The 13,313-nt window shown below is 43.1% G+C and overlaps 1 protein-coding gene across 12 annotated transcripts in view; it reads left to right on the top strand.

Annotated features, from left to right (window-relative positions):
• LOC107372769 (CUB and sushi domain-containing protein 3) overlaps window positions 1-13,313 on the top strand; it is a 630,513-nt gene that overhangs the window by 389,420 nt on the left and 227,780 nt on the right. For all 12 annotated transcript variants that reach the window (XM_070547446.1, XM_070547444.1, XM_070547452.1 and 9 more), the window contains one exon: window positions 8,739-8,860. In XM_070547446.1, the coding sequence (XP_070403547.1) occupies window positions 8,739-8,860 (122 nt within the window). The remainder of the gene's footprint in view (window positions 1-8,738; window positions 8,861-13,313) is intronic.

Genomic DNA, 13,313 nt, shown 5'->3' with positions numbered 1-13,313 from the left:
TGCTGATTAATGACATCACTCTTGGCAGAAACATCCGTGATGTGCTGACGTCTTAGCAAAGTCATGATAAAGCTGAGTTTGTACAGAAAAACAATTTCCCCCCTCCCATAAATTTCCTGGAACTCCAACAGTGGAAACATGACTCACATTATCAATTATTTACCTCACAAAGCCCTCTAGGTCAACGGGTGGTTAAAGCCTAAAAAGCATTTCAAGTTTAATGCATGGTAGAAGTGACCACATGGTTAATTCTTGCTTGTATACATTTGCAGTAATTGAGTACTTGGGTTAACCCTAAGCCAAACCCCAGATGAAAAGGTAATTATGTAAAACAAAAAGTAGTAACTGCAACTAAAATGTCAGAACTGAAAAACTGCCATGACATATATTTTGGTAGAGGGCACGCATCTTTAGGATAATCCTCAAATCTTCCCCACGCATTGTGAAATTCAGAAAACTCAACCGTGTGATTTCATTCTATTTCCCATTTGCCTCCCCTTCACATCTCTGTACTCTACCTGGCTGGAGCACAGGGTCAGGGAGATAATCTGGAGCTGGTAAGGGTTAACCGTCCTTGGTATGCTTCAGTAGCTATTGCTGTACGGATGATTGAAGCTGAGCCTGTACTGCCGGGACGATTCAATAACCACAAAGGCCATCCTGCTGAGGAGGCAGCAGAGTCACAGTATAGACCCCTGAATGTAAAGCAGTTCAGGCTGTAAGGAACACTTATGAGCCAGAGTAATGAAGCTGGCTGGTATTAAAAATTAAAAACACTTTCAGTATTTTTGGTGCTTATTAGGCGCATGAATGATGCTTTCAGGCCATAAAGGAAAACATAGGAAAGAAAATGAGCAAGGGCATGGAAGCTACAGCGGAGGAGGCTCTGGCATAGTGATCCTTGCGTGAAACCTAATTTAATTTTGGCCTCCTCCCAAAAGTTTATTCAGGAATACTGGTTAATCTGAGGGCAATAAAGAAGCAGCAGCAACAGACAACCAAGCAAGTTCCTCCTAAATTAACCATTTTTGCTGATGAACTCTAAATGATAGTCTAGTCATGCAGTTGATGCATCTAGTTAAAAATTTGGCACATTAGTGCATTTTAGTAAATATTTAAGTATTCTGCCTAAAACTGTCAAGTGCTGCGCCCTCTTCAGGTAAAAACCCCGCTCTGTTTGAATTTAAATGTCCCATTGCAATCGGCTAAGAGGTACTCTGACATTAGCTGGTACCATATGATGTCATATGCGAGTGTGTGTGTGTGTGTGTGTGTGTGTGTGTGTGTGTGTGACTCCGCCCTCTTGGTCTGCCAGGCACACGTCCTTGTGGCGCATTTTTCAAACGTTAAATGGGAGTTGAGTTAGACTCTGGAAGGGGGTGACTTGCTCTTTAAGATAGAAAGATATGGGGTTTTAAACATGTATGCTTAATTCACTTAGTTCTCAAAATGTTACGTTTGACGTGGAATTTATCATCTTTTTGAAGACGATGTTTCCTTTTAAACAAAACCCTAAAACTTTGAATACATAGAGGGAATAAGAAGTCACTTCATTTCTATTCTCAAGGCAGTTTGATGAAAGGTGGTCATGTCTTTTATGATGCAAAAACCCTTTTATTCATATTTCACACAACAGCTAAAAGCTGCTTATTAAGTATAACCATTGTCTCTTAATGAGCAGCAGCACCTGTCAAAAGGGTCGGCAGAGCACCACAATAATCCTACTTTGGTTTTACCTTAAAGTCCCAGTTCATTTATAGGTTCATCATAGGTCACTTTTTATTCATTCTGACTCACTGTTTGGTTTGGAGTGAAAAACGAACAGAGGCTTCCATAAAAAATTACTAGAGGAGCAATTGCATGTGCCATCTGTCAACATCGACTACCAGCTGAGCCAAGTTGGATAATCAGACACTTGCTGAAGCCAGTCAGGTGGAGAGTGAAAACATCTGTTCATCTTTTGTGGCTCAATTTTCAATAAATTTTATTTATTTTTTCTGTTCTAGCTTTAGCACCATCTACACCAACCTTTTAAACCCACAATCACAGCCTTGACCAGTTTGATGCTCTGTTTGTATGATGATCCATCTTTGAAAATTAATTCAATCTGTAAATATCCTTCTCCATTTAATTGATTAGGGAGGCTTTAGGGTGGCTATAACAGTCCAGCTTGAAGATCAGGGCAGCACCAGTGCAGAGCTCACTTAGGTGCCACATTCTTCCATGAAAACCCTCAGAGTCAGACGGGTATTCTGTAAAAGGAGACAGTTATGGTGTAGACTAAAGTGTTGTTCTAATGGGTCACCTTTCCGATAGTTTAAGGCAGGGGTGTCAAACTCATTTTAGCTCACGGACCACATTGAGGGAAATCTAGTCCCAAGTGGACCGGACTGGTAAATTAAAAACAACTTCAGATTGTTTTCTTTGTTTTAATACAATCAATATAAAACAAAGCTGGAGCCTGAGGACAGTATATTCAAAATAGTACAAGTACAACACCTGAAGTGTACTTGAAAATTCGAAGAAAAAAAAAATCAATAAGTTAAAAAAACAGTGATTCAAAGAGCTTACAGATCACATGGCTAGATCAGTTTTATGCAGCACTTAAAGTATATTTGACTCATTTTACTTCACATCTTTTAGCTTTCACCAGCAACTCAACATCAGAAGTCACATCCTGAGTGGTAGCCAACTTCAGGATGTGATTCAAGTTCTTGTGTGAGCCTTGAGCGCAGCTTTGTTTTATTTATACTCATTACAGAGGAAACTTGCTCACAAAGATAAGTTTATTTTCACTCTACATTGTAAAGTATGAAAATAAAGTTTACACAACCATCTCGCGGGCCGGATTTAACTTGCTTGCGGGCCGGATCTGGCCCGCGGGCCGCATGTTTGACACCCCTGGTTTAAGGCATCAAAACACAGTGGTGAATAAAGGGAGACGAGGCAGTTTGGGCTTGCTTTTAGCACTCCCTGGTGTCCGTTTAGTAAAACCAAACACAAAACTCCTCTCCTCGCTGTGCGTTTGTCTTTTTAACACCTTAATCTAACAGTTGAAATGTCTCCTTAGCCTTCATTAGTGTCTACAGCAGTGATTCATCACTCAGCTGTGTTCACGATCTAAAACAGGGGTGGGGAACCCTGGTTCATCGAGGGCCGGTATCCAGCATATTTTAGTTTCAAGTCTGCTTCAACACACCTGATTTTAATCAGCAGGTGATTAACAGGCTTCTGCAGAGCTTGATGAGCTGCTGAACAGGTGAATCAACCGCTGAATCAGAAGTGTTGGAGCAAAGACATGCAGGGTACCGGCCCTTGAGGACCAGGGTTCCCCACGCCTGATCTAAAACATGCAGGAAACATGCTGGAAGCAGACTGCAGCGCCAGGTGCAACAGACCGGGCCAACAACTCTAAAGTTGCAGGTGGAATATTCTGGCCACAGGGGGCCTTTCATTAACCCTGTAAAGGGGTAATTTTAGCACATACTGACTCGAGGAAATGATTTAAAAATATGAAAAAGTTGCATAGTGTCTCTTTTAAGAGCAACTTATCCCAACCCTCCACACATTTTGGTGTTGTACAAGACTTAGAACATGTTTCCATAAGATTAAAATGGTATCCAAGAAGCTCAGGAACCAAAACGCCCAGGCCATAATTCCACTGAAAATGTGTGTTCTGTCCTAAAGGTAGGTGAAACAAAAACCTACACATTTTGACGAAATCTAAGCAATGATTATGCTGGAATGAACTTCCACAGTCTAAATTTGGCCCAGATGTTTATTCACAACACACCATGGTGAGGGTTTAAGAACAGACCATCAGTACTAAAATGGTCTTGGAATTAAAGCTGCTAGAGAAAAGTTCTGCCCCTTAATAACATTCTAACAGAGTATAGCTATAAATATATTGTGGAAAAAAATAAATAAAACACCTCCGCCAATGACTCGTTTCAGACTAAAAGCAACTATTGGACCATCCGGTTGTCGGTCTCGCAGAACCTTTGCACTTCCCTAGGTCCTCCATTCATTACGCACTTGCATATTTAACTACATAACACCACTGGTGTGAGAGGTTTGCAGCTAAATAATACCAGAGAAGGAGAAACAGCCGGCTGCTACCACTTCAAGGACAAACTACCAGAGTCTCAAATTCAAATTCAAAAATACTTTATTAATCCCAGAGGGAAATTCAACAAAACTGCATTTAGAGTCACTGACAACAAAAGACGTTTGGAAGTAGAAAACGGTGACTGGTGTTTAGCACTATCTTGTTTCCTCCGACAATGTGGGTTTCCGGTTCCGACAGAGGCGTTTCAAGAAGGATACCAGAGGGGAGGGGTGAGTGTTCAAAACCTAGCTTGTTCTGTAGAGTCACTATACCAGTTTTAAACCTCAGTGCACCGTACAAATACACCTAAAACCATCAAAGCACCAAATATTATGACAAACCAAACCTTGTGTCACTCTCAAAACATCTGACCATAGAAACCACTTCTAACCAAAGGTTGATCCTTAACAGTCTTGGTCATTTACCTCATAGATTTGTCCATTTTATGAAAAAAGTGACCTGCAGCTTGTACACCTTGGTGAGCAAAAAGATATAAGGAACAAAATTTTAAATAAAGAAAGACAAATCAAAGGACTCTCAGATGCAGCTTGAAAGATTTATGAAGTTTTAATATAAATTATGGTGCGTTAGCCTTTCTGGTAATTCTGGTGATAACTCGCAGTAGCAACATGGTTCCCATTCTGCTGTTGGCACAGAGGCGTGCCGGCCATTTGTTCAGGACACGCTGATTGAGCTGTCAAAGCACACGCATGCTTACAAAGGCACACATACTTCTGGAGACGTGCGGATAAATCATTCCTACTCAGGCATGTGCTGGCTTTATCTCTGCATATCTGCCAGTGTATAAATCGCAACGAGCCAAGCGCGAGGGAAGGTCAGCGGAAGACACTCTGAGAATTAGAGGAATCAGCTGGGCTGAGTTGGATGGGATGGGTCGGGAGGGAATCGGATCCGGTATACGGAGAGACGGGGAATCACGGTAACTGAGGCAAGAGCGAAACAAGGCTGTCTCTAAAGGGGCTTGTGCTTGTTCTGACACTCTTACAGCACCTCGCGGATACACTCCATTACACTCACAGTGAAAAAAACTCAAACACACCGTGGTATGTTTCTTTTATTCGTCCCTTTCTCTTCACCCTGACCACTAAGTCAAAGTGGCAGCCTTAAGAGTGATGATGTGACTGGGACTGCTTGGAAGAGTTTATTTCTGGAGATCTGACGTATGATCTAGGTCTACTAAATTTATATTTAGGCCCAATTTTTCCAGATTGTTAGGTGCATTTCTGTAGTACACGCCTTTCTGGTGCACTTGTGCTGATAACACTTATCCTCATTTGTTTGCTGTGTGTTTGTGTGACTGTACGTATTCTTATGGCCTGCCACTGAACAAACTCATTAAGGAACAAACTCTGCTTCAAACCAACCAGAAAATTACCTCCCAAGTCGAACAGGACGACCCAAGGACAGACGAGCAGCGCCTCTGCCACATCCAGTCAGAGCGCAGAGCCTAATGAAGGCTTAGTTGGCTTATCCAACGCTTAGGATGTGTCACATTCAACACCCCACTGAATGTAACACCAGCCTTACTGCTTGTTGTAATTTAATTTTAGGAGTTTCTGAAGAAAATTTCAACATAACATAAGCAAGTACAGCTTTGTAATGGCCTGCTGCCTAAAAGCTAAATGCAGCATCAACCAAACGGGTTGAGCAGAAATTTGCTGAGGTGTTAGTTAAGAATGATACATCTGTGCCGGTTTGGTCAGGCCTTTGCTTTCTAGGAAGGATCTAGTGACGGTCACCTGTGTCTCTAGTCTACCTCGACTGCTGTAACACCCCGTATGCTGGGCTGTTAGCCCTCGCTGTCACGGCTGCAATTAGCACAGAAGGCTAAAGCTGGATTCATTTGTGGCATAATCTGCTTAACGGTCTTTTGCTTCTTTGCTTTTACTGTTTTTATCTTTTGCCTTTATGCTTTTATTTTGGCGATGATTTTGGGAAGTCTCCTCTTGTAATATTTTACAGTTTATGATTTTATCTGTTTTTAGGGTGCAACACTTGACTGGTGGTAGTATGGTGTGCTGTAAATGAATGAATGAACGAATGAATGAATGAATTCACTGACTGCTAAATAATATAAACTTTTGTTTTCTTTAGCGAAACACAGACATACTTAATTTTTTGAGACAATCCAATTGTCACCACAAGAAAAAAAATGTTACTTGACATTTAATGTCTTAAAAGGCACAGAAATGACTGACCTGGCCCGCCACGCCAGTGCTTTCTTATGGGAAGCACGCGACCTGGTAACGCTCCTACTAAAATAACTCCACCACCTGAGAATTTTAACCGGGCTAATCAGCGCTGAGTATCGTAAGTCACACACCTCGCTCAGCTTTTCATAAACAACGAAGACGGCGTCTGAGTTCGCTGCGGCTCTTTCCTCTACTCTAAATGACTTGGACACGTCTTTAAAACCAAAAACAAGAAGAAGAAGCGCTAAAAGCCTTTCTGCTAAAGTAAGATGTTTGCACCGTCACCAGACGCCATCTTTGACTACCGATAAAAAACAACATCCAGTCGTCATATCCACCTTTTTTCTGATTGGTTATTTTTGAGCTGGCTAGTCCCGCCCCTCATGGTGGGCGGATCCAGACTCGTCCTCTATGTAGAATAGACAGAGGACGAATCCGGCAGGCCAGGCTACCGGTTTACAGCTTTTGACCTACAGTTTAGTGCAGCAACCGCTGACTCGTTGATTTGCATACTTTGAGAACTAATGAAGATCATTGCAACATTAGCCACGTTTACATGCGCATATTTAATCGGATTGAATGCCCATTCAGATTGAAAATTCTGCATGTAAACATGTCAATCGGAATATTCTGATCCGATTCGGCCCGATCGGATTGAAATTTCAATCCGATTGAGAGAGGTGGTTTATTCCGTTCTTCATTCCGATTGACGTGCATGTACACAGCCATTCGGACTGTTGGGGTAAAATAATGCCCACTGCGCATGTGTGCAACAGCCAGCGGGCCTCTCCGCTGTCATTTGGACTGCCTGACTTCAAAAATGACGGTGTAATTAACGAGCGGTGGCTTTTAAATCCGACGACAAGCCGTCCCCGTTTCAGTAATATTTAATTCAGAACTTGCATTTTGTGGAAGTAAAATAAAAATCTGATTATTGCACAAATCATTCGACAAACATGTTCAAATCTGTACTGGAAATACGCAGGTTTATCGCGGGGGTTGCAGCGCACGGATCCCCGTTTCTGTCAGCTTTGAACGCAGCAGCTTCTGCAGCAGGTGATGGAGACGCGCTTGTAAAGAAGACAGGATAATCTGGGTTTTACAGACCTGATTGGAGTCTGATGTTGGGTAGGAAAACGTCCTCGGTTAAACACTCTGGACGACAGTAAAGTCCGTGTTAGAAGCACGTAAACGCAGATGACCTGAGATGCGGTTCGTTAATGATGAACACAGGCTTCTAAAACTTTCTGAACATCTTCTGTTATTTTGTTTGAACACATTTTTCTCAACAGTTTCAGCTGATCGTCACATGTTATTAATAATAAGCCACAACAGAGCTCAGTAATAAAACATGAGGCTAACCCCCCCACCCCCGCTCTGTGCCGCAGCGCAGCGCAACAGCTGTCAATTCAGACCGGCGGACCAGCTGATCAAGAGGCAGACATAACCCTCCCTTATTTTAATCAACAATAAAATGCAGCAAAGCATATATGTGCAGTTATTCACTGAAGAAAACGTCACTTCTATGAGCTAAATAAAAATATTAAATTGAATGAATAGATCAGGAAAGCAGGAAGAATAGTTATTTCTGTTTTTACATTTTTCTTTTCGTTTCATGGCGTTTGTTTACAATTTTTCTTTCGGCAAAGGCAACTCTGCGCATGCTCAACCTATTTAATCGGATTAAATGCTTGGTGCGTATGTACGCACGGCATGATCGGATCATTTCAGTTCGTGTCCATGTGAACAGAGATTCGGAAATTCCGATCAACAAAGATTTCAATCGGATTGAGGAAATTTGCCACATGAAAACGCAGCTATTGTGTGAGGGTTACATATAGATGGCTACCTGTTAACTCCATTATTTATTGAAGAAAGAACTCAATTATAACCCGAATGACACTTGGAAATAGTTGATTTTGAGTGGATATTTAGAGTAAACAGCTGGTCAATGTTTTATCAGTCAATAACACAACTCTTGCTAATCCTGTGGTATTTCTGAGCCAGTAGCTTCCAATTAAGTAGTGTTATCTGGGGAGATGTTGCTGACAGTATCAATACCATCTATGTGACCTTCTGTTCTTCTTCTCGTTCCTCGGTGCTCTCGAGTTGTCTCATCTCCTTCCTTCCTGTACACTTACTGACTTTCCTCTCAGCTCTCATATGTATGGATGTCACTTTTAATTGTTCTTCACCAAACTTTTACTGAGACTGACAAATGTCATGAATTTCCGTTCGGGTTTATTACGAGAGTCTCAGACTGAGTGTCACCTAAATGGTTTAATTATAAAGGTAATTGTCGCCGCGTTGTAGCGCTGGGGACTCAACGGAGTACGATTGCTTTTGCTAATGCCCCTGCTAAATCTACAGCAGCCTTCAGTAACAATGTCATTATGTGTATTTGTTTCTTTTTACAGTGAAGACTTGTGGCAGTAATCTTCAGGGGCCTTCAGGGACTTTTACATCTCCCAACTTCCCAATCCAGTATGACAGCAATGCACAGTGTGTGTGGATAATTACGGCGTCGAATCCCAACAAGGTAAATCCCACTCTCCTTGCCTTTTTAATGCGATATGTCTAACAAACGTAGTCTAAATATGTATCTAATTAACAAAACGTTGTTTGCTGTTTTAACTTGACCATTTGTTCATGCAATCACAAGAACGACATCCGCGTGTCTCACACTCGGAGCGTGAGAGTTGGATGTCCTGCTTTTTATGCAGGATGGGAATTAGGGATAATAAGAGTGACCAAAAGGAGAAGTCTGTGCCTGCAGGTTAAGTGGGGTGAAAGTGAGGCCTCTGAAATATTAAACTAGTCGGAACAGCTCTGACGGATCCAGCGAGAGCCATGCCTGACAGCATAGGTTCTGCCTTTCTGAAATGAGCTTGTTTATTCTGCCGTGTTTTAGTGGCTCTAATGTATGGGGTTGAATATTTTACACAAATAAAACAGGCTGGTGTCGAATTCTGTGAGATGAGTTAATCCAACAAAGGGGTCGATGTTGGAAATGTGATTGATGTAAACCCGGTCGCTCTGTGACCCAGGAGGAATCTGATTGGTATTCTGAAATGCATCCTCGTTCAGCGCCAGGTCTCTGTGGTGACTGCACTGTCGTCAAGGGCAACACCTGCATCAGCATGACAGAGCTGTCCTGACACTTCCACGCAAGCACCACAACGCCTCTACACGTATGCGTGTGTTGAAAATGTTGTGTTTTCTGCTACCCTCAGCATTCCGTGACTTTCCTAAAAACAAAAAAGAAATAAAATTAAAGCTGCAAGCAGCGTCGTTCGGCCCTCGCAGCTCCGCGCCGCTCCGGCCTGGCCGGCAGCCCGGGGCACCAGGGCACGTCTGGCAGAACAGAAACGTCAACCACCCCGACACCAGAAACCGCAAATGGCCTCCTCGTCCGCACCTCACCCTGACTCAGCATCCCCTCTGAGCTCACCATTAAATTGAATTGTAAGGTTATGGCGTTACGCCAGAATTCGCCATGGCATCAAAGCCCCTCCCTATCTGGAAAGCTATCAGATCTGAATGGTCATTACAGCATCATGAAGACCGTGCATGACCTTAGTGTCATGTTGACTAAATTAGAGGGGACAAATATGGGCATTTCAGCATAAAACAATAGACTTCCTGTATTCAGGGGGCGGGGCTTAGGTGATGTCAGCTGTCCACATTGTCATTGTTTAAAGATATGGTCAATGATCACACAGACAAAGTTCGAAAAAGATCTGATCATGCACATGGGAGTTATTAAGTCAAGTAAAGTAATGGCGAAAGGTCAAAGTTTGAGACTTAGCCACGCCCACACCTTTCAACTTTTGAAAAATCCGACGGTTGAATTTTTTCTCCTATGTCTTAAGAGTAAATAGCAGAAGTTTGAAGGCGATTGGTGAAAAGGGCAACGGAGCATCACTCTCCAAACAACGTGTGCCAAAACAACTAAATCGCGTACTTGGACCAAAATGCCCGACTTCCTGTGCGACTTTGCACTTGGCTCCAAGAGACTTTTTTGTAGGTCCGGAGACACCTCATTAGTGTACCAAATTTCGTAATCCTCAGTCAAAGAATGGCTAGGGGCTGACAGTTTTAATGGTCCTAGGGGGCGCTATTTCAGAAAAATGGCCACGCCCACAAATTTTAGCTGTCCATTTCTATTGGGGGTCAGACTAGGATCACTCACAACAAATTTCGAGGTGATATCTCGATAACTTAAGAAATGAGAGGCAAACGTATTTCCATGGCGTGATGGCGATTTTCGCCATGCTCCCAAAGCCCCGCCTTTTTTCAAAACCTGCCAGTACTGGAGACAAAGTAACCTCAACTTGTCTACTGCTGTTTGCCACAGAATCCTGGTGTTTGGGTAAAAGGAGTCCAGTAGGGAGCTGTGAAAAAAAGAGTGGCGTGGCGACAGGTCAAAGTTTGAGGCTTAGCCACGCCCACATCTTTCAACTTTTGAAAAATCCGACGGTTGAATTTTTTCCCCTATGTCTTAAGAGTATATAGCAGAAGTTTGAAGGAGATTGGTGAAAAGGGCGACGGAGCATCACTCTCCAAACAACGTGTGCGAAAACCACTAAATCGCGCACTTGGACCAAAATGGCCGACTTCCTGTGCGACTTTGCGCTTGGCTCCAAGAGACTTTTTTGTAGGTCCTGAGACACCACATTAGTGTACCAAATTTCGTAATCCTCAGTCAAAGCATAGCTTGGGGCTATTAGTTTAAATGGTCCTAGGGGGCGCTATTTAAGAAAATAGGCCACGCCCACTAAATTCAGATATCTATGTCGCTTGGGGGTCAGACTAGGATCACGCACCAGAAGTTTCGTAGCAATATCACGATAACTGAAGAAATGAGAGGCAAACATACTTCCATGGCGTGATGGCGATTTTCGCCATGCTCCTGAAGCCCCGCCTTTTTTTGAAACCTGCCAGTACTGGATACCAAGTGACCTCAAGTTGTCTACTGCTGTTTGCCAGAGATTCCTGCTGATTGGGTAAAAGGAGTCCAGTAGGGAGCTGTGAAAAAATGAGTGGCGTGGCGACAGGTCAAAGTTTGAGGGTTAGCCACGCCCACACCGTTAAACTTTTGAAAAATCCGACGGTTGAATTTTTTCCTCTTTGTCTTAAGAGTATATAGCACACGTTTCAAGGAGATTGGTGAAAAGGGCGACGGAGCATCACTCTCCAAACAAGGTGTGCGAAAACCAGTAAATCGCGTACTTGGACCAAAATGGCCGACTTCCTGTGCGACTTTGCACTTGGGTCCAAGAGACTTTTTTGTAGGTCCTGAGACACCACATTAGTGTACCAAATTTTGTAATCTTCAGTCAAAGCATGGCTTGGGGCTGACAGTTTTAATGGTCCTAGGGGGCGCTATTTCAGAAAATAGGCCACGCCCACCGGATGTTCACATCAGATCTTTTGGGGGGCCAGACTAGGATCACTCACAAGAAGTTTCGTGATGATATCTTTAGAAATGACGAAATGGGAGGCAAACGTAAGGCCACGGCGGTACGCCTGACTTCGCCGCGCCGCCACAGCCCCGCCCTCTGCCGAAAACTCACATAATGTGACACCAAGCAACCCCCACTTGTCTTGAGTTACCAGCTACAAATTTGTGGTGATTTAGTGAAATGGGGCAATTTGGGACCTTTCACAGTAAAACTTAACCTTTTTGGTCCTGAGGGGGCGGGGCTTGTGTGATGTCATCATGCGACCATTCAATTTACTTTGTGAGGTGATGACGAATGACCACAGAAAGTTTGGTAACTCTATTCCATTCAGTTATGAAGTTATAGCAATTTAAAAATTTTTGGCGAGTAGTCAAACTTCGAGGCCTGGCCCCGCCCCTTCAGTATTTACGAAAAGTCAATTTTATTGTCTCATTTTGTTCGCCCATCTCTTCTGAGCAATTTTACAGAATTTTTGAGATGATCGTGCAAAAAATGATCGAGCAATCCAATCAGAAACGGACCCTAAAAACGGCCAAAACGGCAAAAAATCGCCATTTCAACCCAAAATGGCCGACTTCCTGTTTGATATTGACCATGCTTGCAAGAGACTTTTCTGTGCGGACTATTGAGTACTATAAGTGTACCAAATTTCATAACGGTACGATAAACTAAGCTTTATGGAGAGGGTTTTTTTTCATTTTCTAGGGGGCGCTGTTCAGCCAATTTCTCAGCGATTTTTTTGGGACCTTTAAAATATCAAATTTTTCACCAGGCCTGACAAGTATGCAAAATATTGTGAGTTTTGGGGTATGTTAAGGTCCCCAAAAAGCCATTCAAAGCGGCACCGGAATAATAAATAAAAAAAATAATTAAAGCTGCAAGCAGCGTCGTTCGGCCCTCGCAGCTCCGCGCCGCTCCGGCCTGGCCGGCAGCCCGGGGCACCAGGGCACGTCTGGCAGAACAGAAACGTCAACCACCCCGACACCAGAAACCGCAAATGGCCTCCTCGTCCGCACCTCACCCTGACTCAGCATCCCCTCTGAGCTCACCATTAAATTGAATTGTAAGGTTACGGCGTTACGCCAGAATTCGCCATGGCATCAAAGCCCCTCCCTATCTGGAAAGCTATCAGATCTGAATGGTCATTACAGCATCATGAAGACCGTGCATGACCTTAGTGTCATGTTGACTAAATTAGAGGGGACAAATATGGGCATTTCAGCATAAAACAATAGACTTCCTGTATTCAGGGGGCGGGGCTTAGGTGATGTCAGCTGTCCACATTGTCATTGTTTAAAGATATGGTCAATGATCACACAGACAAAGTTCGAAAAAGATCTGATCATGCACATGGGAGTTATTAAGTCAAGTAAAGTAATGGCGAAAGGTCAAAGTTTGAGACTTAGCCACGCCCACACCTTTCAACTTTTGAAAAATCCGACGGTTGAATTTTTTCTCCTATGTCTTAAGAGTAAATAGCAGAAGTTTGAAGGCGATTGGTGAAAAGGGCAACGGAGCATCACTCTC

Source organism: Nothobranchius furzeri, chromosome 19 (assembly GCF_043380555.1).
Source record: "Nothobranchius furzeri strain GRZ-AD chromosome 19, NfurGRZ-RIMD1, whole genome shotgun sequence".
In the NCBI taxonomy this organism is placed as follows: Eukaryota; Metazoa; Chordata; class Actinopteri; order Cyprinodontiformes; family Nothobranchiidae; genus Nothobranchius; species Nothobranchius furzeri.
This window is presented reverse-complemented; position numbering and strand designations above follow the sequence as displayed.